Source organism: Bidens hawaiensis, unplaced genomic scaffold (assembly GCF_021521415.1).
Source record: "Bidens hawaiensis isolate Kalapana, Puna unplaced genomic scaffold, B.hawaiensis_p1.1 tig00017233_1, whole genome shotgun sequence".
Classification (NCBI taxonomy): Eukaryota; Viridiplantae; Streptophyta; class Magnoliopsida; order Asterales; family Asteraceae; genus Bidens; species Bidens hawaiensis.
This window is the reverse complement of record NW_027505006.1, coordinates 16,000-36,776: the sequence shown is the minus strand read 5'-3', so window position 1 is coordinate 36,776 and position 20,777 is coordinate 16,000. Positions and strand designations below refer to the sequence as shown.

General features: G+C 44.1%; 2 protein-coding genes across 4 annotated transcripts; one reads left to right on the top strand and one right to left on the bottom strand.

The window, feature by feature from the left end:
• Positions 1-1,863: 1,863 nt before the first annotated feature.
• LOC143609849 (multiple organellar RNA editing factor 8, chloroplastic/mitochondrial-like) lies at positions 1,864-3,876 on the top strand. Of its 3 annotated transcripts, none has more exons than XM_077084488.1 (5): positions 1,864-2,303; positions 2,438-2,535; positions 2,617-2,682; positions 2,768-3,173; positions 3,318-3,876. In XM_077084488.1, exons 1-5 carry the CDS (start codon positions 1,951-1,953, stop codon positions 3,535-3,537), a joined length of 1,143 nt encoding a protein of 380 aa, XP_076940603.1. In that variant the 5' UTR covers positions 1,864-1,950; the 3' UTR covers positions 3,538-3,876. The 3 variants fall into 3 exon arrangements, with proteins under 3 accessions (XP_076940603.1, XP_076940605.1, XP_076940604.1); XM_077084490.1 differs by having other exon boundaries at positions 2,768-3,124; positions 3,203-3,450; XM_077084489.1 differs by having other exon boundaries at positions 2,768-3,160; positions 3,203-3,450.
• A 1,180-nt stretch (positions 3,877-5,056) lies between these two features.
• LOC143609852 (transcription factor GTE4-like) lies at positions 5,057-9,007 on the bottom strand. The gene is made up of 5 exons (XM_077084494.1): positions 6,769-9,007; positions 6,629-6,674; positions 6,421-6,519; positions 6,258-6,334; positions 5,057-5,692 (listed from the first exon to the last, which is right to left on the bottom strand). Exons 1-4 carry the CDS (start codon positions 8,425-8,427, stop codon positions 6,273-6,275), a joined length of 1,866 nt encoding a protein of 621 aa, XP_076940609.1. The 5' UTR covers positions 8,428-9,007; the 3' UTR covers positions 5,057-5,692; positions 6,258-6,272.
• Positions 9,008-20,777: the final 11,770 nt, after the last annotated feature.

Below are 20,777 nucleotides of genomic sequence, written 5' to 3'. Positions count from 1 at the left end.
TATTTAGGTTACTCAATCACGAAAAACATATGATTTGGTTATAACTAAAGAAAGGTGAAATAAAGCGAATGCTTTAAACCTCCACTTATCTCAGGGTTTCAAATACAACTACAAAATTATGTGTAGCTATTTGAACTTTGGAGTTGTTGATAGTGAAGTTCATTAACGCGTAGATGAATAGGAATCATAGGATTAAAAGAAATTTCATTTTACTTATTTTTTGTTGGTTAACAATAAGGTTAAATAACTTGAGACCACATATGCTAACTATAATAAGATCATGGGAGTTGCCATTCCCTTGTGGCACCTAACATCTAAACACAACTACACCTCTTTACCGATTTTGTCTTTTTCTTCTTAACCACACTTTTGCAAGTTGTGCATCAAACAATCACATCTTTATATTTTTTTAATTAAAATATTATTTAATCATTATAAAGAGCTCCATTAATAGACTCTGGTCTCCAAAAATTAATAACTTAAAATACACATGAAGCCATTGGTTTGCGATTAAAATTAAGTAACCAGTAAGAATAAATATAATTGTTTTGTTTTTCATTTTTTTTTATTTTTTATAAATTCAATATTTATTTTTTAAACGACAAATTTTATATAAAAACAAGCTAGCAGAGAAACTATCAAAATAACCCCAAGACAAAACCAACGAAACAAACACACACCAAAATAAACCCATAAGAAACTAAAAAAGGGAATACCCGAAACAGCCATCAAAGTAAAGTGACATTGTTAACCAAACCTCAACCTATGGATCTAAATCCTTCTCCTTTTATAACCTTACAAACAAGATCTTTCTTGCCCTCGAAATTCATCCCAAGTCACCAGCCAACTTAATCGTGGCCTCAACCTCCTTTGTGTTGTTACCTACCGTATGACAATCATTAACAACACACTGGAAATCATCAATCTCTTCCTCACTTAACACGTCATCCTAGATATGTTCTTTAACCATACGATTATCAATAATCTCCTCCGCTGACATATGATCCAGCTGATTAGTTTTGACTTTTTCAGCCACCGATTCATTATGTTTAACACTTAATTTGAAGTCCATTATTGAAAAAGACGGGTCCGGATCCTTAGTAGGTTGATTAACTGCACACACGGGATCGGAGAACACTTCAAATCTGTTTGTTTGGGCATTTGGCTCCCGAAATGCTTGAGTAAAGTTAAACCCCCTTACTATTATTAGCATCACTCGCGTTAGCACTTGTACCCGAAATGTTTTCCTTACTTGGAACTATAATTGATTTATCATTACCATTTTTTTCTCAACGATCTAATACTTATAAAATTACCACAAACCTCATAGAAACAACATTTATTAACACCGGGACATGCTTAGGAGGCTCGTTAGCGAAACTGAAATAGTAAACATCGTAAAGAAAAAGATTCCAGCGATCTTAATAAAGAGAAAATGCTCAAAATAGCTCATTTATAGAATGTGGTTCCAAGTTTGTCCCCCCTCCCCCCAAATTGAAGTTTCCAACTTTGTCCCTTTGGTATTCGTCGCTGGCGACATGTTAGCGAACACCGACGATGTGTTAACATAATATAGGGTTGACGATGCGTTATGTTGCTAACATAGGGTAGCAATGATGCGTTAATGTTTAAAGCAGGGGTTCCACGATGCGTTAGTTGATAACGCATCGCTGCTACCCTATGTTAGCAACATAAACACATCGTCAACCCAATGTTATGTTAACACATCGTCGGTGTTCGCTAACATGTCGCCGGAGACGAGATAACAAATGGACAAAGTTGAAAACTTCAATCTAGAAGAACAAATTTGAAACCACATTCTACAAAAGAGCTATTTTGAGAATTTTCCCGTTAATAAAACATTTTTATAAATATATGATCAACATCACATATTTTCCACGATAAAGAGAGAGCTTAAACCTTCACTAGGGTTTTAAACAAGCAACAAAAATGGCGACTCGCGTTCTCCTTCGCACTCTTAGCAATCAAACCCTAACCCCTCGTTCCTTCACAACCTCTTCTCATTTCCCACGATTCCGTCCTGTCGCCGCCATTGCCGCCGCTAATTTCCACCAGTCTTCCGTCGCAGCCGCCGATGTCCGTGCGTTCTCAACTCGTCCGACCACATCTTCTCTGAACGATTCGAACCCTAATTGGTCCAATCGTCCCCCAAAGGAGACCATTCTTCTCGACGGCTGTGATTTTGAGCACTGGCTTGTTGTTGTCGACAAACCTGAAGGCGAGCCTACAAGAGATGAGATTATTGATTCGTATATTAATACCCTTGCTAAGGTCGTTGGCAGGTGATCACTCACTCATACTCATTAATCGTTTAATCAAACCTTTTCTTTTGGTTATAAGCGTTAGCATATAAGTTGTTCGATAAAATGCCTGTTTAGATTGTGCTTATGTTATGTTTTTTTTTTATTATTATTAGCTATGATGAAGCAAGGATGAAAATCTACTCGGTTTCGACCAGATGCTATTTTGCATTTGGAGCTCTTGTGTCTGAAGAACTTTCTTACAAGCTCAAGGGTAACTTATTCTTACTCGTTATTCATTGTACACTGACGGATTAATAATAATAATTATTATATATCATGTTTTATGTATCAGAATTACCTGGAGTTCGTTGGGTGCTTCCTGATTCTTACTTGGATGTTAAGAACAAAGATTATGGAGGTATTATGAGTGATTTATGTTTTTTTGGTGTTTTGCTTAACTGTTATTATGTATGATTTATTATTGGTATTTGAATTTGAATCAGGTGAACCGTTTATTGATGGGAAGGCTGTTCCATATGATCCAAAGTACCATGAAGAATGGATCAGAAATAATGCTCGTGCTAACGAGAGAAACAGGAGGAATGATAGGCCTCGCAACGACAGATCTTGGAACTTTGAGCGAAGACAAGAGAACATGCAAAGCAACCGGGGTCCGCCCAATAACATGGACGGTCCACCTAATATGAGGCCACAAGGTCCGCCACAGCCATCTTTCAATGCTGGGCCGCAAGGGCCACCTCCACCACCCTATAACGGAGCTCCACAAGGTCCACCACCACCAACCTATAACGGGGCGCCACAAGGTCCACCACCACCAACCTATAACGGGGCGCCACAAGGTCCACCACCACCAACCTATAACGGAGCGCCACAAGGTCCACCACCACCACCACCAACCTATAACAGAGCGCCACAAGGTCCACCACCACCCTACAACGGAGCGCCACAAGGTCCACCACCATCCTACAACGGAGGTCCATGAGGTCCACCACCACCTTACAATGGAGGGCCACAAGGACCATCTCCACCACCCTACAATGGTGGGCCACCAAAAATGGGATATCAAAACAATGGATGGACGCCTAATAATGGTCCCAACTATCAGCAGCAGCAGCAGTATGAGCCCAACAGTGGAAGAATGGGCTACCAGCAATCTGGGCCTGTGCCCAACAATTATCCTCCGAATTCTAACCCTTACCAATCCCAGGATGTTCCTGGAAGAGACATGCCCTCTGCGGCCAACTACGAATGATTGATCATTTATGTCAAAAAGACCAGTTTCGTTTTTGTTCAGGAAAATGGTCATTTGGTTGCTGAGACAGTTTTGCTGACAGTTGTATTGTTGGTAAAGCTTTGAGTGATATTTGAGGTGTCTGAGAATCTAGTATCAAGGTTATGGCGAATAATTTTGTATAGCTTAGTTGCATTACAATGCTCGTTTCTGATGCGTTTAATATTCAATTGTGATTTTCTATGCTATTGTGTGTAAATTTATATATGTTAGGGCTCACCAGATGAGCCTGGCTGGTTTGGGTGATGGGTCAAAATATGTACGGTCATTATGGTTTTGAGCAAAATATTTTTTGAGTAAAAAAAGTTGTTTTTTTAGAAAAAAAGGTACTAGTTTGGGTTTGGGTAGTAAAGGATTTGATGAAAACGTACTCAAATTGAAATAAGTTGTTTTAGCACTCATACTTTTTATGGCGGCTGCTGCAACTGGTAGTGTTAAAGACGATGAGAGGCAGCAACGTTTGTCAATGGCTGTGGCGTTAGTGGTTGCGACAGTTGTGGCTGTGTTGACTACAATGGTGGTGCCAGGTATGACAGCGGACGTGGAGGTAACACGGCAGCAATAAACGGATGGTTAGCGATAATCAGCCGCGACCTATTATAACCCAAATGTATAATGTGTGATATGGTCTAAGGTTCACATAAAGAAGGATAACCGGTTCTGAGTTGGTTCAGGCCAAAACCTGAAGACACCTCAGGAAACCCGAGAAACTCGATTACAGTTTTGACACATATATGCACAGATGATTCATAGTTAACATAAATCTAAGAGAAACTTGATACACAAAAATTAGTGAAATCCTTCAGACGACTTCCAGCTTCATGCATATACATGATTGATCACATTGCAGTCGCAGAAGTGGTCTGATCCGAACCCATATGATAACACCCAAGACCAATCCACTCTCTCACGATCCTGAACTCGAGCTCCAGATTTGTTGTTAAAATGGTTTCAAGTCCCAGGTTGGTACGATCCAGTATTAACCTGATAATCAGCTCTAGCACCAGTGGAAGTGGAGGTGGTGGTGACGTCCATGTTGGTCTCAGCGGAAACGAGCTAGTGGTGAAAAGAAACAATTGCATGGATTATGCTAACCTATATGGTCTCACTTTTTAAGTTATTGAGCTGTATAATATGGCTTGTTTTAACCCTTTAGTCATTGAGTAAATCCAAATTGACTTATTTACATATATGAACCCCTATACAATCTTTTTCTGCTCAAATCAATCAAATGAGAACAATTCTAACAGACTGATCTCAATTCTCAAAGACTCACCAAATAGGATCTAATGAAAATTTAATTTTAACTTAAAACAAAACAAACGATTTAATTTGGGTATTTCACAAATCCTTTTATAGCTAAATGTTAAACATTTGGTTTAATTATAGGCATGCAATTATGCTAAACATTCAAAATTTAGTGATGCGATTTGAAATTTAACGATACGATTCTATGCTATTAAGAAAAACTACCCTAAAATCGCCAAACCACAATAAACCTAAACGTTTTGGCCAGTTTTTCCGTTTTGACCGATCAAGCCAACCTAACCAGTTCAGTTTAGTTTCTTTAAAATCCTGTATAGTTTTTTAGAAAAAACGGTCTAGTTTCCTAAAAAAAGCGTAGTTACCCTTCAACCTAGAAACGCCGTCAAAACCATCTGAAACGCACATATTACATCCCTATATATGTATACTAAAACAAAAGTACATCAAAATAACCAACTAGGAAGACATAAAGGGTCCGCTTTACAAAGCTAGTTTCAACCTAGGTTCAGTTAACTTAAGTTGTGGTTCCATATAACAGAACAACAAATGCATTATGTTGTAAGTTAACCTAAGTTACAACAAAACGCAGTTGTTCATTCAAAATCCATTCTAGATGATGCACATAAAGTTACACATTCCTGACTAAATCCACGACCAATCTCTATATAATAAACCCTACTCTGTTCCACAAAAAAGCCACAATCTATCTTAGTCACCGGCCCAAAATATGATTATCTAGGGCTTTATGTTTGTAACCAGCCGATCACACAATCCAACAATCTAAAAACATCATCATTTGCTAGCAGAATCATGCTTTGTTAGGTGAGCTTCTGTTATTAACATTCTGCAACTGAAAAAAAAAACCGCATCATTATTCACTTCTTAAGAGTTACAATAATTTATCAAGAACATTGAATTAATACATATAAGAGTAAATACAAAACGAACAAGTAAACTTTAAAAGGAAACAAGAGTTTTTAGAAAGCCATGCAATAGCCTCAATTGTTATTTATGTATTTCCCAAACCAGCAATCAGTTATGTCATGCTAAACTCGTAAACTCTCTAATGCTAAATATGCAATAACAAAAAAATATTACTATTCCTTGTATGGCAAAAGTATCACATATCACCAATTTTGCAAGTATGAACAAAGCTTCAATATTGAATGCACGTATTGATGTATATATATTTCAGTAACAGCAAAAAATCCATTAATAACCAAAGTCAATCATGTATATAACATATATAACTACATTACCAATTTCGCATATATGAACAAGGTTGCGATATACATTTGCATAAGCACATGTGTATTCGTATCTATGTGTTCATGTGTGTGTTACAGTAACAAAAAAATTCATCAAAGAACCAAAGTCATCATGTACAAAACAGTAAATGTAAACAGTTAGCTTACCTTAATCTGCACCGCTCAATTTCTAGGCAAGGGACCTGCGTCTGATCCATCTGAAGAAGAACTATCACTATCGGAATCTGTATAAATGGCATCAAAAGAATTAGATTTACAACACTTGTAAAAACCGACTCCAAAGTACAAAATAATCAATATAATTAATTACCACTTGAAGACGAATCACTGCTAGAGCTACTTGAACTACTATCATTACCTCCTCCCCTATCTCCTTGATTAACAGATTTACCAGCAATAGTCTTCTCATCTGATTAATAAACAAAAAACCAAAAATAAATTAAAAAAATAATTTTTAAATAATATGAAGCACAAAAAAAATTATAATCATCAAATCATGTGTTCTTGAAAAATCTTGCCTGTTTTATCTCCTTTTAGCGCGCCCGGAAACGATTGTGCTGGGTTCTGCATTAAAAACAAACTGTCAAAACAAGCGTCTTTATAAAAATGTAAACTTAAACGTATAAATCAGAATATAACATATTATCCATACAATTACCATAATCTGGTGCACATCGCCAGCTCGTTCCCTTGCTTGTTGAGCAAGTTCAGCTTTCCTTTTATGCTTGCTCAAATTTTTCTTATAATTGGTAACAAACCGATCAAGTTCCCAAAGAGTTTCAATATCAACACTGTCAATATCAACCTCAATCTCATCATCATGTTGTGAAACCGTTGCGTTCTTTTTAATAATCTGAACAATATTATCAAGCTTCTCAGATGGTAAACTCTGAAGATTTGTACTGAGTTTTTGCTTCTCTTCAAAAGTCATGTTCCTCTTATTCAGATCCCTAGCTTTCGGTTTCTTCAGTACAGGTGTCCTTGCTGGCGGGATTTGTCTAGTCACCACAGGCGGGCCCATCGATTCTGACCTGTACAGCATTCTTGAAGCATCATGCGCAAAATGAGGAAGCTTTCTTGAAGTTGGAGTTGGAGTGTTTGGATCATAAATCATCCCATAACTCAAATTTGGATTCGATTCGGTTTCATATTCAATCACAGCCCATTTTTCTTCAAAAATATTCGATAACTGTTCAGCCATAAAGTGCACATCTTGTCCTTTCGGATTATACAACATCGCGTTACGAAACGTGAGTCTAACATCCTCTGCAAACTCGCTTGGGGACTTGTAGAAATTCTGCGCGAGTCGGCTCTTAATTGTCCCCAAATCCATTGGGTGCTGGATGACGTCATGGTAATCATGAAGGCCTAACATCTTCGCGTTAACCGGTTCGTTAAACACCCACCCAAATTTGTGCTTCATTAACCTCTGCAACAAACTGTTACAGCTCCTGAACAATTTAACATGATCCGAGTCTTTATGTTTTCTTCCACTGTTGGATTTGTGTCTTTTGTTGCTTTCAGGTGGTAATCTGTCTTTTCCTAAAAGAAATTCTGAACTTTGATAATACGGGTTCGCTTTCGGCGTTCGTTTTTCCTTCTCCATAAACTCACCAACTCCATAATTAACAATATGACTATGATTATTAATATTATTATTATTATTATTCGCCACAGATACACTTAACTGATGGAAAGGTCTTATAACACCATTTGTAACCGAACCGACTTCTGAATTAACTCTAAACAAAGCTCTTCTATCAACTACGTCATTAACCTCGTTACCTGAATACTGCGAATGGGTATGATTGTAAATATTTGAAAAGACAGTTAACTCAGCTTCTTTATCTTCAAGCTTTCTCGTCATAAATCTGACTCGTTCAAGTTTAGCTTTCATCGTCTCCGCAAGCTCAGCAATTTCACTTTTAGACTTTGCAGCTTTTAAATTAATCTTGACCCATCCATCCACCACCACAACAACCGGTTTAACTACCCCGTTTTCGGGTGGGTCGATATTTTGAACCGACTGCTCATTAGACGCCTCTAGTACAGGGGACAGTTGTTGGCTTTCCGAATTTGTGTGATCAGTAGCTAGGGTCTGTAGGGTTTGATGGTTATTAGGGGTGGCAGGTGGCGAAGCGGGTTTGGTGGTAGGCGAAGTAGCAGCGACCGCACCGATGGCGATCGTGGAGCCGACGCGGGCAACGGCGGTAGCTTTGTCGGGTTTCTTCAACCTTCTTGTGTAAACTTTATTACCCTCTCCCCATTTACTCTTTGCTTTGTTTATTTTACCGGCGTCTAACAACCCAGAAGCCATTAAACTGAAACCCTAGAGTTCCTATAAACGGAACCCTAGCTTCAATTTTACAAAATTCACAACCTTTAACGGAGGAAAACAAAATTAAACACCAAAGGTAGCGTTTTTAACAAAGAAAAAGCAATATTACGATCGATTAACACCAGAACTCAAAAACCCTAAAATTTAAAACCCTAAAATTGGAGCCCTAGAAGTTGAACAACTGAAATTGAAGCTCAAAAGCTTCAAATAATCGAACCATGGCTTCAGATCTGAGTAAAAAGCCTTCGAATTTGAATAAAATGAGGGTTTTGAAAGGGTTTGATGATAAACCTAATCGGAACAATTAAAAATCAAAAAAATAATAATAAAAAGTGATAATTTTTTTGGGGGGAATTAGGGTTTGAAGAGCAGGTGGATTGAAACAAGAATTGAGATTTGAACAGAAAGAAAGTAAAGAAATGAATCCGTACGTACTGTGTGTGTGTGTGTGTGTGTGTGTGTCTGCTGCTGGTTCGTGCAGTGTTTGCTGGTGTTTGAAAGAGCACGCGCTTGACGAAAGGCGGTGAAGTGTGTTTCTGATGTTTGTAGGCCCTTGCTACCTTTTTATAATAATAATAATAATAATAATAATAATAATAATAATAATAAAATCTGATCATTCATACGTGCACAAGGTTTATTTATTTATCATACCCCTAAAGCTTAATTAGGAAGAAATGTTATTTTGCGTTCATTTACGTGACTAGGTGTGAATCGGAAACTTAAATGCGTGCTTTCGAGTTTATTAATCTTACTTCAAGATTAAGAATTGGATAAATAAGTGAAGAGGTAGGTCCCCGCAAAGCCCAGTTGAACCCGCAAGACACACCTTGAAGAGGTACGTCTGCGCAAGGACCAGCTGGTTCCGTAGGACCCACCATGCTCAGAGAGATGAAGACCTTACACGCAATAAGCCAGCTGTTCACGCAGGAAAGCCTCCCTTGGTACAGTACCCTACCTGTTCCCGCAGCTGTGGGTACAAGCCAAGAAGGAAGGCTACCCGCACTAACAGTAAGGCTACACGCATAAGGCACTAACTCATACTTCAGCAATGTCACCTGAGGAAGGAATGAGCAAGGCGAGAATATTCCCGCCCAAAAGAGCCAGTCCGTACGCTTCTGGAAGATCTTTTGTACTATACCTGCCAAGGTATGGACAAAATAGACAAGATCTGACCAAAGCAGCCCATGAACCAATCACAGGGTGACAGCTCACCGACAATAGTACGAGGAGCACGCTCCAGTACAAAATGTCACTATCAGCCGCTGCCTACCCACCAACTCCCATCGTGGCACGTACGTAGCCCGTAGTTGGTGGAAAAGGAATATTATACAGCTGGCCGTACCTGCTTGGAAACCTACCTTCGGCTATAAATACTCCAACACTTTGGAACGGTATCATCATCTTATCCTCTCTCTATCTATTTCTCTCAATATACACATATTCAGAGCAATCTAGTCTGATTCTCACGCCGGATGGTGGTCACAAGGAGGAACCCCTCATTCTCAGTGACGAGCTCACGGTGTCTGTTTTGCAGGTCAAGAAGAATAACCATCTTTGCCGGACCTAACCCTCGTGGGAAACATCTACTTAACCCTAAGATTATCCGTAATCTGCCAGGGTCATTTAGTGTTTCTTCATTGGCGCCATCCGTGCATAAAGCTAGAACTAATTCTTTTTCTCAGTTTTTTCAAAACCTCTGGAAAGATGGTTAAGGTTACTCCGATGCCAAGGCCAACGAGTGACCAAGAAACTCTGGTAACCACAACCCCAGCTACTGGGGGAGACACCGGCGAGTACATGATTTTTACGAACACTACCCCGGTTACTCAAGCCGGGGCAAGTGCAGTAAACAATCCTCCCCTGGGATTCATTGATACCCAGTTGGAGAAACAACAGACAAGGCTTCCCCGCCAAACACTAGATCAAGTTAAAGCGTGGACGGAAGCACGTCAGAAAGAATTCCAAGCTGAGTTGGACGAACGTTTACGTTCACTCCAACAGGCCAACGACGAATTCGGACGCACTCGACAACAACTCAACATGAGCAATGATTGCGAGTACTTGGACGATGATTGGGAAGAGTCTGACAGTGACGCAAACCCTCGTCATAGGGCGAAAGGGAAGCGTAAAGAAATAGACTCCCAGCCGAGAAGAAATTTTGGAGAAACCTTCAAACCAAGGAACGCGGGGGGAAACCCACGTGACTTCTCCAAAACTTTCAGACCAACTGTTGCAAATGCGGGAACGTCCAAGTTTGCAAGGGACATTGCGGAAGCAATTGCCCCGAATAGTGCCAAACAGATGTCCAACATCGGCACTTATGATGGCATATCTGACCCGGACGATCACTTGAACAGGTTCATAGCGGGGGCAACCATCAGCAACTGGACGGAACCCACGTGGTGTTACATGTTCCAGATGACGCTCGTCGGAGCGGCCAGAGCGTGGTTTGATCGTCTACCAGTCCACCACATCTATGATTGGGCAGACTTCCAGCACAAGTTCTGCCAGCACTTCAGTCAACAAAGAAAATATACTGAAGAGCAGTGGACGATCCTCAACTGCGTTAAATAGGAGGATGAATCTTTGCTAGACTTCATCACTCGCTTCAACTCAAAGAAGCTGAGTCTGGGCACCATAAGTGAAGATCTTGTTCGCGCCGCTTTCATCCAGGGCGCCGAGTACCCAGAGCTTATCCGCACGTTGACGGGTAAAGATGGCATGCCATCCACATGGGATGCCATCATGACGGCAGCTAAACGCTTTGCCGAGACGGAGAAGCAACAGGGTAGGAATCTTCCCCAGAGTACAAACCTCTACACGCAGAGGACCAGAGAAAATAACGTCCGCACCGCCCGACAAAACAAAACGAGGAAGCTTGGTATTTGGCAGTCAAGGGTAAACTTTGACACCTCATCCAGCTCTCGCCCTCTATTAGGCGGAAGGGATAACACGCACTCATCGAACCGGAATCCCAGATGGACGCCACTCACCAAAAGCGTCACGGAGATATTTGCCACCGAGAAACTCCAATGGCCAAAAGCTCCAATGATCCGACAGCACCATAACGCTGATCAGAGCAAATCTTGTGACTTCCACAGGACAAAGGGCCACACCACCGAGGACTGTACATCTTTGAAGGATATTGTCGAAACATTCGTCAAAGATGGAAAACTTACATACCTCGTGGCGTTAATCAAGAACGGAGGGAGGAATGACAATCGGTACAAGGGCAACGGACGAAAGCCCGTCGACATCAGCATCCACATGGTTCATGGCAACGTCAGAGGAAGAAAACGACGAACGACAGAACCATGTGCGTGGAAGTAAGCTGAAGTGCGCTTCCCGCGTGTGCCGGGAGGGCCCAACAAAGAAGGCCTTATAGTCATCAAAAGCCAGCTGGGGCACTACATCACTTCCCGCTCTTTTGCTGATAACGGCACTTCGTCAACGGTCATGTACAGGCAGTTCTTCGACAAGCTAGACGACGAAGACAAAGAACGCCTGGAAACGGTCTACGCCTCGATGGAAGGGTTCGATGGCAGCACAAACACCCCCTTGGGTATCTTATCTTTCCCCGTCACTCTCACGGACGGGAAATACTCCCGCACATAAGACGTGGACTTCGTCGTAATGAGGAAGTCACACCACACATGCGACATTCTCTTCGGGAGAGATGAAATGGCAAGATTCAATGCCGTGGTGTCTTCAGTCCACGGCATGATGGGGTGGCCAACAGCTGAGGGTGTCGCGATGATCACGGGTATTCCCCAGGTATGCATCGCATCTGTCTCATCTAAACCCAAACCAAAGATGGCTAAACCAACCATTACCGAGCCAGAAGAATGGGCCTTCAATGGCAAATACCCTGACCAGGCCGTTACCATTGGCCCAACAGTTACTGATCCCACACGCACCCTACTCAAACGCTTTTTGCAAAAAAAAACGCTGACATCTTCGCGTGGACACCAGCTGACATGACTGGTGTACCCCGAAGTAAGGCAGAGCATAAGCTCAAATGTGACCCGGCTTTTACGCCGGTCATACAAAAGCGTCGAGTAATGGGTGCGGAACAGGCTAACGCGTGTAGAACCCAAGTCAAGGAACTCCTTGACGCAGGCATCGTACGCGTTAGTAAATATCAAACATGGGTTGCAAATCCCGTCATGGTACAGAAATATAACAAACAATGGTGCATGTGCATAGATTTTAAAGACCTAAACAAAGCATGCCCCAAGGATTGTTACCCGTTACTCGAAATTGACCTTAAGGTAGATTCGTTAGCACTGTTTCGCCTTAAATGTTTCCTTGATGCGTATAAGGGATACCATCAAATCCACATGGCCGTTGACGATCAGGACAAAACCGCATTTCGGACGCCCGATGGCACATTTTGTTATCAAATGATGCCATTCGGACTTAAGAATGCATGGTCCACATACCAACGCCTGATGGACAAAGAGTTCCATACCCAAATCGGGAGGAACTTGGAAGTTTACATGGATGATTTGGTCATCAAAATCCTTGAGCCAGAAGCGATGTTGAAAGATATCGAAGAAACTTTCAACACGCTCAGACGGATAAACATGAAGCTCAACCCGAGCAAGTGTTCTTTTGGGATGGAAGAAGGGAAATTCTTAGGAGTCATCGTTACCAAAGATGGCTTCAGAGCGAACCCTGAAAAGGTCGAAGCCATTATCAAAATGGAATCACCTACTACCATCAAACAAGCTCAGACACTGAATGGACGACTAGTCGCACTTAACCGCTTTTTGGCGAACCATGAGGATAGGTCGTTCCCATTCATGTCAACATTGAGAAATTGTTTAAAGAAAACGCACTTCTGCTGGACACCAGAAGCGGAAGCAGCTTTTCAAGAGATTCGGTCACGCTTGATCGAACTCCCAACGCTCACAGCACCAGAAGCGGGGGAGGAATTAATCCTACACCTCTCCGCCACAGACAGAGCAACCGGGGCAGTCCTACTAGTAGAACGAAAAGGCACCCAGATGCCCATCTACTATGTTAGCCGCGTCTTAACAGACGTAGAAACCCGGTACTCTACCCTGGAAAAATTAGTCTTAGCGCTTGTACAGGCTTCACGCAGACTAAGACGATATTTCCAATGTCACCTAATCACCATTCTCACCAACTTCAAACTTGCAAACGTTCTAGGCAAACCCGAGTTGTCAGGACGCCTAGCCAAATCGGCAATAGAATTGGGAGAATACGCAATAAAGTACAAGCCAAGACCAGCAATAAAAGGCCAGGTCTTGGCCGACTTTATTGCAGAAGTCCCCGCTTCGCGGGAAAAAGAGTGCCAGGAAGAGGCTCAACCCTCTCCAGCACAGGACATTGATGATGTCTGGCGACTCTATACTGATGGAGCAGCCAACAACGAGGGTTCAGGCACAGGGTTGAAACTAACTAACCCAGCGGGCCAAGAGTACACCTACGCTATCCGACTGGATTTTCCAAGTACGAATAACGAAGCGGAGTACGAAGCATTCCTGGCCGGGTTGAGAATTGCGCGTAAGATGGGAGTGAAAAACTTGGAAGCCCACGTGGATTCCATGTTAGTAGCCAACCAAATAAACGGGACGTACACGGCTGTGAACGACACAATGGCCCTGTACCTCGCACAAGCAAAAACCCTTATGCGTGATTTCAACGATTGTAAAGTTATGCACATCAAGCGAAGCGAAAACAAATCTGCGGATGCGTTAAGCAAGCTTGCATCGTTAGCCTTCACCCACTTGGGAAAGGACATCCGCGTTGAACTCCTTGGGGCACCATCAGTCCCGCACAAGGAAATTTGTGTCATCCAAACCGGCACGGAAACATGGATGACACCAATCATAAATTACCTTGCGGCGGGTATACTACCAGAGTCAAAGGCACAGGCAAGAAAGATACGTTGTAAATCGATGAACTATCAACTTGTTGATGACATACTTTACAGGCGTAATTTTCTTGGCCCACTCCTCAGATACGTGGACGACCAAGATGCTGATTACCTCCTAAGGGAAGTACACGAAGGCATATGTGGAGTACACGCAGGTCCACGCGCAGTTGTAGCTAAGCTAAACAACGCGGGATACTTTTGGCCGGGGATGCATACGGATGCACTGGCCTACATCAGAAAATGAAGGTCCTGCCAGCTCTACGCACCCAACACGCATCGCCCAAAGAATGAACTTGTTTCAGTCACTTCTTCATGGCCATTTCAGAAGTGGGCCATCGATGTGACAGACCCATTTCCGACAGCAGCTGGGAACGTCCAGTTCCTAGTGGTAGCCATCGACTACTTCACCAAGTGGATAGAAGCAAAACCCTTAGCCCAAACAACCGCAAAACATATCAAAAAATTTATTTGGGAATTTATTATTTGTCGTTTTGGACTTCCACAGAATTTGATGAGCGATAACGACACCAACTTTGCTGACTAGAAGCTTCAAAAGTGGCTGAAAGAGCTTCAAATCACCCACACCTTTACCTCAGTGGCACACCCGCAGGGTAATGGCGAGGTGGAAAGAGCAAACAAGAGCATCGTCGACGGCATAAAGAAAAGACTCTTGGAGCATAGATCCGGCTGGGTGGACGAAGTTCCACATGTCATTTGGGCGAACAGAACGCTAAAAAAGGCAAGCACGGGCGAAACTCCGTTTAGCCTCACCTATGGCACTGAAGCCATGGTCCCGGTCGAAATTGGTCTACCCTCACCAAGAGTCATGACTCAACCAGAAGACAATGATGCGGAAAGACGGTTAGACCTCATGCTAACCGAAGAACGCAGAGACTTAGCCGCAGCGCGTGAAGAGAACTACAAGCGACAAATGCAAAAGTACTACAACACGCGGGTAAAACTCTGCAACTTCAATGTCGGAGACTACATACTGCGTAACAACGAGGCTTCGAACCAAGAGCGCCAAGGAAAGCTGGCCCCGGTCTGGGAAGGGCCATACATTATTAAAGAAGTTTTGGGAAAGGGCACATATCGGCTCGAAAGGCTAGATGGCACCCTCATCCCAAAAACATGGAATGGAGCTCAATTACGCAGATGTTACATGTAGATCAATTCCAAACTTGTAAAGAAAAGGCCTAGAGCCACTTCTAATGGAAATGATTCTCCTTATCACATTGTGTTGATAGCCTTACCTTTATACTTATGAACTGACCACACTGATATGCCGGTATTCACCGCATAAATAAGTGAGTGAGGAAGTAAGTTGTTGCGTGTGGAAAGCGGCAAAACCCGTATAAACACAAAAAACGGTAGAAAATTTCTAAGGAAAAGACGAGGAAAACCTTCACGCTGATCAGATATAGGTGAAGTTTGGTCATCCTACTAAGTGAAAGTGACGGTCCTACCCGCACAATCATGATAGCGGAAACTGAACATTAGCCTATTATCAATCACGCGTCAAAAGGTTAACTTATTCAAAACACTTAGAAAATTGCTAAGTTAAACTGAAATATGCATGAGCAAAACATATAATGTTTACAAGGCAAGGCGTTAACAAAATATTTATATTCACAATAAAAATTCAAACATTACAAGAATGGCTAGGTATCTACCCGCCTACAAAAATATAAATCTATCCTAACGGTTGGAAGGGATCTTAAGGTTCACGCTTTAGGACCACTCCCTCCAAACCCGCTTGAACCCGCACCATCAGTTGGCTGCGGTGGTTCAAGGAAAGCCTTGAGAACAGCTAGCCCGTCAGCAGCAGCAACAATCTCGTTCACCTTCTCCACCACCGGATGCGGGAAGGCAGCATACTGGTTCACTGCTTGGCCGTAGGCAGCTTCAGTGTCCACGTCGTGTAGAGGAAAGTTGGAAGGCGGGATGCCTTTCTCAACAAACCCCAGACCAAGCAGGAAACCAGCCTTTTCCCCATCCTCATGAGAAGCGTTGAGGGCTGCACTCATGGCATCGTCATAAGATGTGTTCGCAAAAATCCGATGCACAACCTACAAAAAATATATATATATATATCAAAATCTTTTCTAAATATAAAGAAAAGCGTAAAGAAATTATGAAGCTATGCGTAACTGAGGCAACGCTTCTCGCAGAAGCCACTCCTTATTTGTCAGAGCCTCCTGAAGGGTAGCTTGAGCTTGATCGCAGGCGCGTTCGGCTTCATTTTTGTTGAGGTTGGCAAGCAACACATCCTTAGCCGCAGCCTCTTCAACGCCCTTAAGCTTACGCTCAGTGCGATCAAGCATACCCTTCTGATCCAGGAGCTCTTGGAGCTTCTTGGCGTCTTCTAGGGCTAAAGCATCATGAGCCTGCTGAAGCTTCTCTAGTTTGGCTTTAAGCTCCTCATTCTCGGCGCGCAGAGGCTCAGCAATGGCTTCAGCTTTGGTGGCCCTCTCGGTCGCGTTACGCGCAGTCTCCTTGGCCAACCTAAGCTGCTCGTTGACAGCTTGGGTAGCCTTGGAGCGGGCCTCATGCCTGGCCTGGACCTCGACCTCAAGGTCCTTGAAGGTCTTCTCCTTCTCCGCTGCGGTGGCAGCGAGTCTCTTGTTCTCCTCCCGCAATGCTCGCGCCTGAGCCACTTCCAGGCTACGCGCCGTATTTAACTTGTCGTTTTCAAGACAGAGTAGCTCGACGCGCGGCTGCATCCGGGCAAGGAGGATCCGGAGCTCATTGGACAGCCTACCCTCCTGGTAGCTGGCCATTGCCTCCCCCAACGCACCGGTTGGGGCGGCATGACGCGCCCACTCGACGCAGTCCGCAGCCGTTCGGAGGGTCGTTCCCCGGCGGATATTCCACCGTGGAGCGTACACCTCATTGGAATCCGAAACTGCAAAAACAAAAAACATTTAGGAAAAAATGATAAAAGGGATAATAGGCCAAAATAACCCCACGCACCTGTATGGTCGATAACAGGCTGGTAGCCGCCAAACCCATCACCCGAACCTAAGGGATATCCATCCAAGAGGTCAAGATGGGAATGGGGCAAAGATTGGCTAGAAGCCCCAACCCTGAACATACCTGAAGAACCGGCCACGGACGAGGTAGTCGCTGGCGCCGGAGGGGGCATGGTAAAAGCCACCGTGGTAGAGACCATCAGAGGTGAACTCATTGGAGATGAACTCACAACCGTGGTCGCTGCTGCGGAGCTTGCAGAAAAAATCACCGCCGGCTCAGTGAAAGATGCGGTAAAGATGGCACTGACGGCCGGCGGAGATGACGTCATTACTGGAACAGTTGACTCAACGGTATGAGCAACCGAACCAGCACCGGAAACAGGCGCGGCCGCCTGGGTCATCGCCTCGGATAGGTTGACCAAACCTATCGTCGTGGGTCCAGAACTGTTTCCGCCCGCACCGCTCTGTAATGCGGATGCGTCCACTCCTGCATAAAGAACAAAACATTAAAAACAATGGTGAAAAGAAATGCGGGAAAGGTGAATAAAAATTATACTTACGGGTTTTCTTAATCTTGAAAGTTCTGACGGGCGGGGACGAACCCGATGGAACTGACCTCTTCACGCCAGTCACCGTCGTAACGCTTGGTTGCTCGGAGGTGACAGCTGTCCCAACCTCCGAGACAATGGTCTCACCACCACCAGGGTTCCCCGCTGCCTCCTCGCTTTCAGTCTCGGAATCAGACTGATTTCCCAGGTCGACGGCGGAGGTAACCTTCGCCTTGCCCTTCACGCAAGCAGCTTTCTTCTTCCTCACGAAGAAAGGCCCATCTGCGGATCCCTCATCAGAAGATGATAAAATTAGAGGAACTCCAGCAGAAGTTTGAGCATGAAGAGGGCGAGGATTAAAGAATCCCTTACCTGGCCGCGTGGCGCTCAAAATCTCGTGGCCCTGCGGGTAGACCTCCACAAATCTATCCGCCGTCTGCTCCAAGATGGGCAACTCGTTCTCGTCAAGATCGCGAGTACCCAGCCGGGCGGGACCACCAGTCTCCCGCGGATGCAGGAGCGATTGTAAGTCGTTCCCCTCTGAAATAAAAAGAAAAACAGTTAGAAGAAAAACCCTATATCAGCACATAAGACGGAGCATGCCGTAAGGAGTAAAGTTCAAACCGTATTCGAGGATGATGGGTACTTGCGGAGTCTTAGAACCGGCATCCTTCCATACCCGGCACATCCCAGGCATCACCATCCCAGACTCCGCAAAGCGGTAAACCGGAGTCTGGATCTGGGAGATCTTGGTAAACCATTCCGTCTCCTGGTAGTTGGAGGCGTGAAGGTTAGGGAGTGCCCTCCCATTCTTGAACGTCATCGCAATGGGGACGACGCGAGCAGAGATGTAGAAAAACTCCCGCTTCCAAGACCGAAGACTGCGCTCGGTAGCGCAGATCTTCAAACCATTGATCCGAGTGACCAAGGTATACCAGCCCTGGATGCACCTCTAGGAGTAGAAGGTCATCAAGCGGTCAACGCGGGGCTCGATGCCCAGAATATGGCACACCCATTCAAAATGGCGAACCTTAGCGATCGCCATCGGGTGCACCTCCGTCAAGTGTACACCGTGTTTCTCCAAAACAAGGTATACAAACTTCGTTAATGGGAATCTGAGATTCCCATATATGAAGAATGAGGCATAAACCCCTATCTTGCCCTTAGGGGCATCATACACCGTCTGGTGGGGCTCTGGAAACTCAGGCTCGTAAGGCTCGAGCATGAACTTCTTGACGATATAGTGATACAAATCGACAGAAAGAGTACACTGGCACTCGCCAGCAGTACTCTTATCGTCCTTATCAGACGTGGACGTCGGGTTCTCGAGGTATGCATCGGACTCCTCGACAGTAACCTCGAGATCATGAGTAGAAGACATCTTTTAGGTATGAAAGAGAACGATTTCAGGAGAATGCTCGACGGAAAAGTTAAGAGTATTCGCCGGAAATCGCTTAGAAGAAGAAGAGTGAAGTGAAGGTATGAATTGAGATGCACCCTCTCCCCCCTTTATATACTCATCGCAATGAATGCGATGAATTTAATGCGGAAGAGAGAGAAAGCGCAGGTGCAATGAAACGGCGACACCTGGAAGAAGCAAGCTGGCAACAGCTGTCAAAAGGACGCGTGCCGTAAAACTCGCGCCCACGCGCCTGAAAAAGCGTCTGGAATGACCATATACTGTCACGTCGTCATAACTTCCTGCACGTCCTGAAGCCGTCAGAAGAAACCGTCAGGAGACGCCAACGTCACTTCAACCTTTTGGGCTGTCCTTATCCTTTCACCAACTCTTCGAATTTCAAAAAGATTCAAAAATAAGAGGGAGTATACCCCCTTACCTTGGAAAGCAAGAAACCGTAAGACAAGTGCGGGTACAGTGTCAAGGCGAAACCCTTCACATACTTAGCACTTGCAGGGAATTGAAACCAAGAAGGATCTTATGGGCCATGCTTGCGGAAAGAGAAATAACACCTCCGCATGGCGGGAACGTTGAGAACTAGATTGTTTGAAGCTTCAAGGTGGAAGTGGTGGTTTAACATAACTGATCACTATGTCCAAAACTACCAAAACCTCGTGAAGAATCTATACAAGTGAAACTCAACGCTCCCGACTTGCGAAGAGATTAAACATCTACCCGCATCATGACCAAAGATCAGGCAGAAAAGTCGGGAATTTCTGCAAGTGACATTAGGAAAACTGCGGGAAGAATCCCCACGGAAAACCTTAAAAAACAAAAACCCCTCTTTAAAACCCCTTGCTTAAAGTCCAAAAGTTCACCTCATTAACAATTCATGAGAAGAACAATGGACTGGGGGGACTTGAAGAGGTAGGTCCCCGCAAAGCCCAGTTGGACCCGCAAGACACACCTTGAAGAGGTACGTCTGCGCAAGGACCAGCTGGTTCCGCATGACCCACCATGCTCAGAGAGATGAAGACCTTACACGCAGTAAGCCAGCTGTTCACGCAGGAAAGCCTCCCTTGGTACAGTACTCTACCTGTTCCCGCAGCTGTGGGTACAAGCCAAGAAGGAAGGCTACCCGCACTAACAGTAAGGCTACACACATAAGGCACTAACTCATACTTCAGCAATGTCACCTGAGGAAGGAATGAGCAAGGCGGGAATATTCCCGCCCAAAAGAGCCAGTCCGTACGCTTCTGGAAGATCTTTTGTACTATACCTGCCAAGGTATGGACAAAATAGACAAGATCTGACCAAAGCAGCCCATGAACCAATCACAGGGTGACAGCTCACCGACAATAGTACGAGGAGCACGCTCCAGTACAAAATGTCACTATCAGCCGCTGCCTACCCACCAACTCCCATCGTGGCACGTACGTAGCCCGTAGTTGGTGGAAAAGGAATATTATACAGCTGGCCGTACCTGCTTGGAAACCTACCTT

What these genes read in the sequence shown, in the direction of transcription:
- LOC143609852 (XM_077084494.1), bottom strand. Translation starts at nt 8,427, where the DNA reads ATGGCTTCTGGGTTGTTAGACGCCGGTAAAATAAACAAAGCAAAGAGT. An exon ending in GCTAAAAGGAGATAAAACAG is followed by an intron (nt 6,520 to 6,628) that starts GCAAGATTTTTC and finishes TTTATTAATCAG; the next exon opens with ATGAGAAGACTATTGCTGGT. An exon ending in CAGTGATTCGTCTTCAAGTG is followed by an intron (nt 6,335 to 6,420) that starts GTAATTAATTAT and finishes CCATTTATACAG; the next exon opens with ATTCCGATAGTGATAGTTCT.
- LOC143609849 (XM_077084488.1), top strand. Translation starts at nt 1,951, where the DNA reads ATGGCGACTCGCGTTCTCCTTCGCACTCTTAGCAATCAAACCCTAACC. An exon ending in ACTTTCTTACAAGCTCAAGG is followed by an intron (nt 2,536 to 2,616) that starts GTAACTTATTCT and finishes TTTATGTATCAG; the next exon opens with AATTACCTGGAGTTCGTTGG. An exon ending in CCACAAGGTCCACCACCACC is followed by an intron (nt 3,174 to 3,317) that starts ACCACCAACCTA and finishes ATCTCCACCACC; the next exon opens with CTACAATGGTGGGCCACCAA.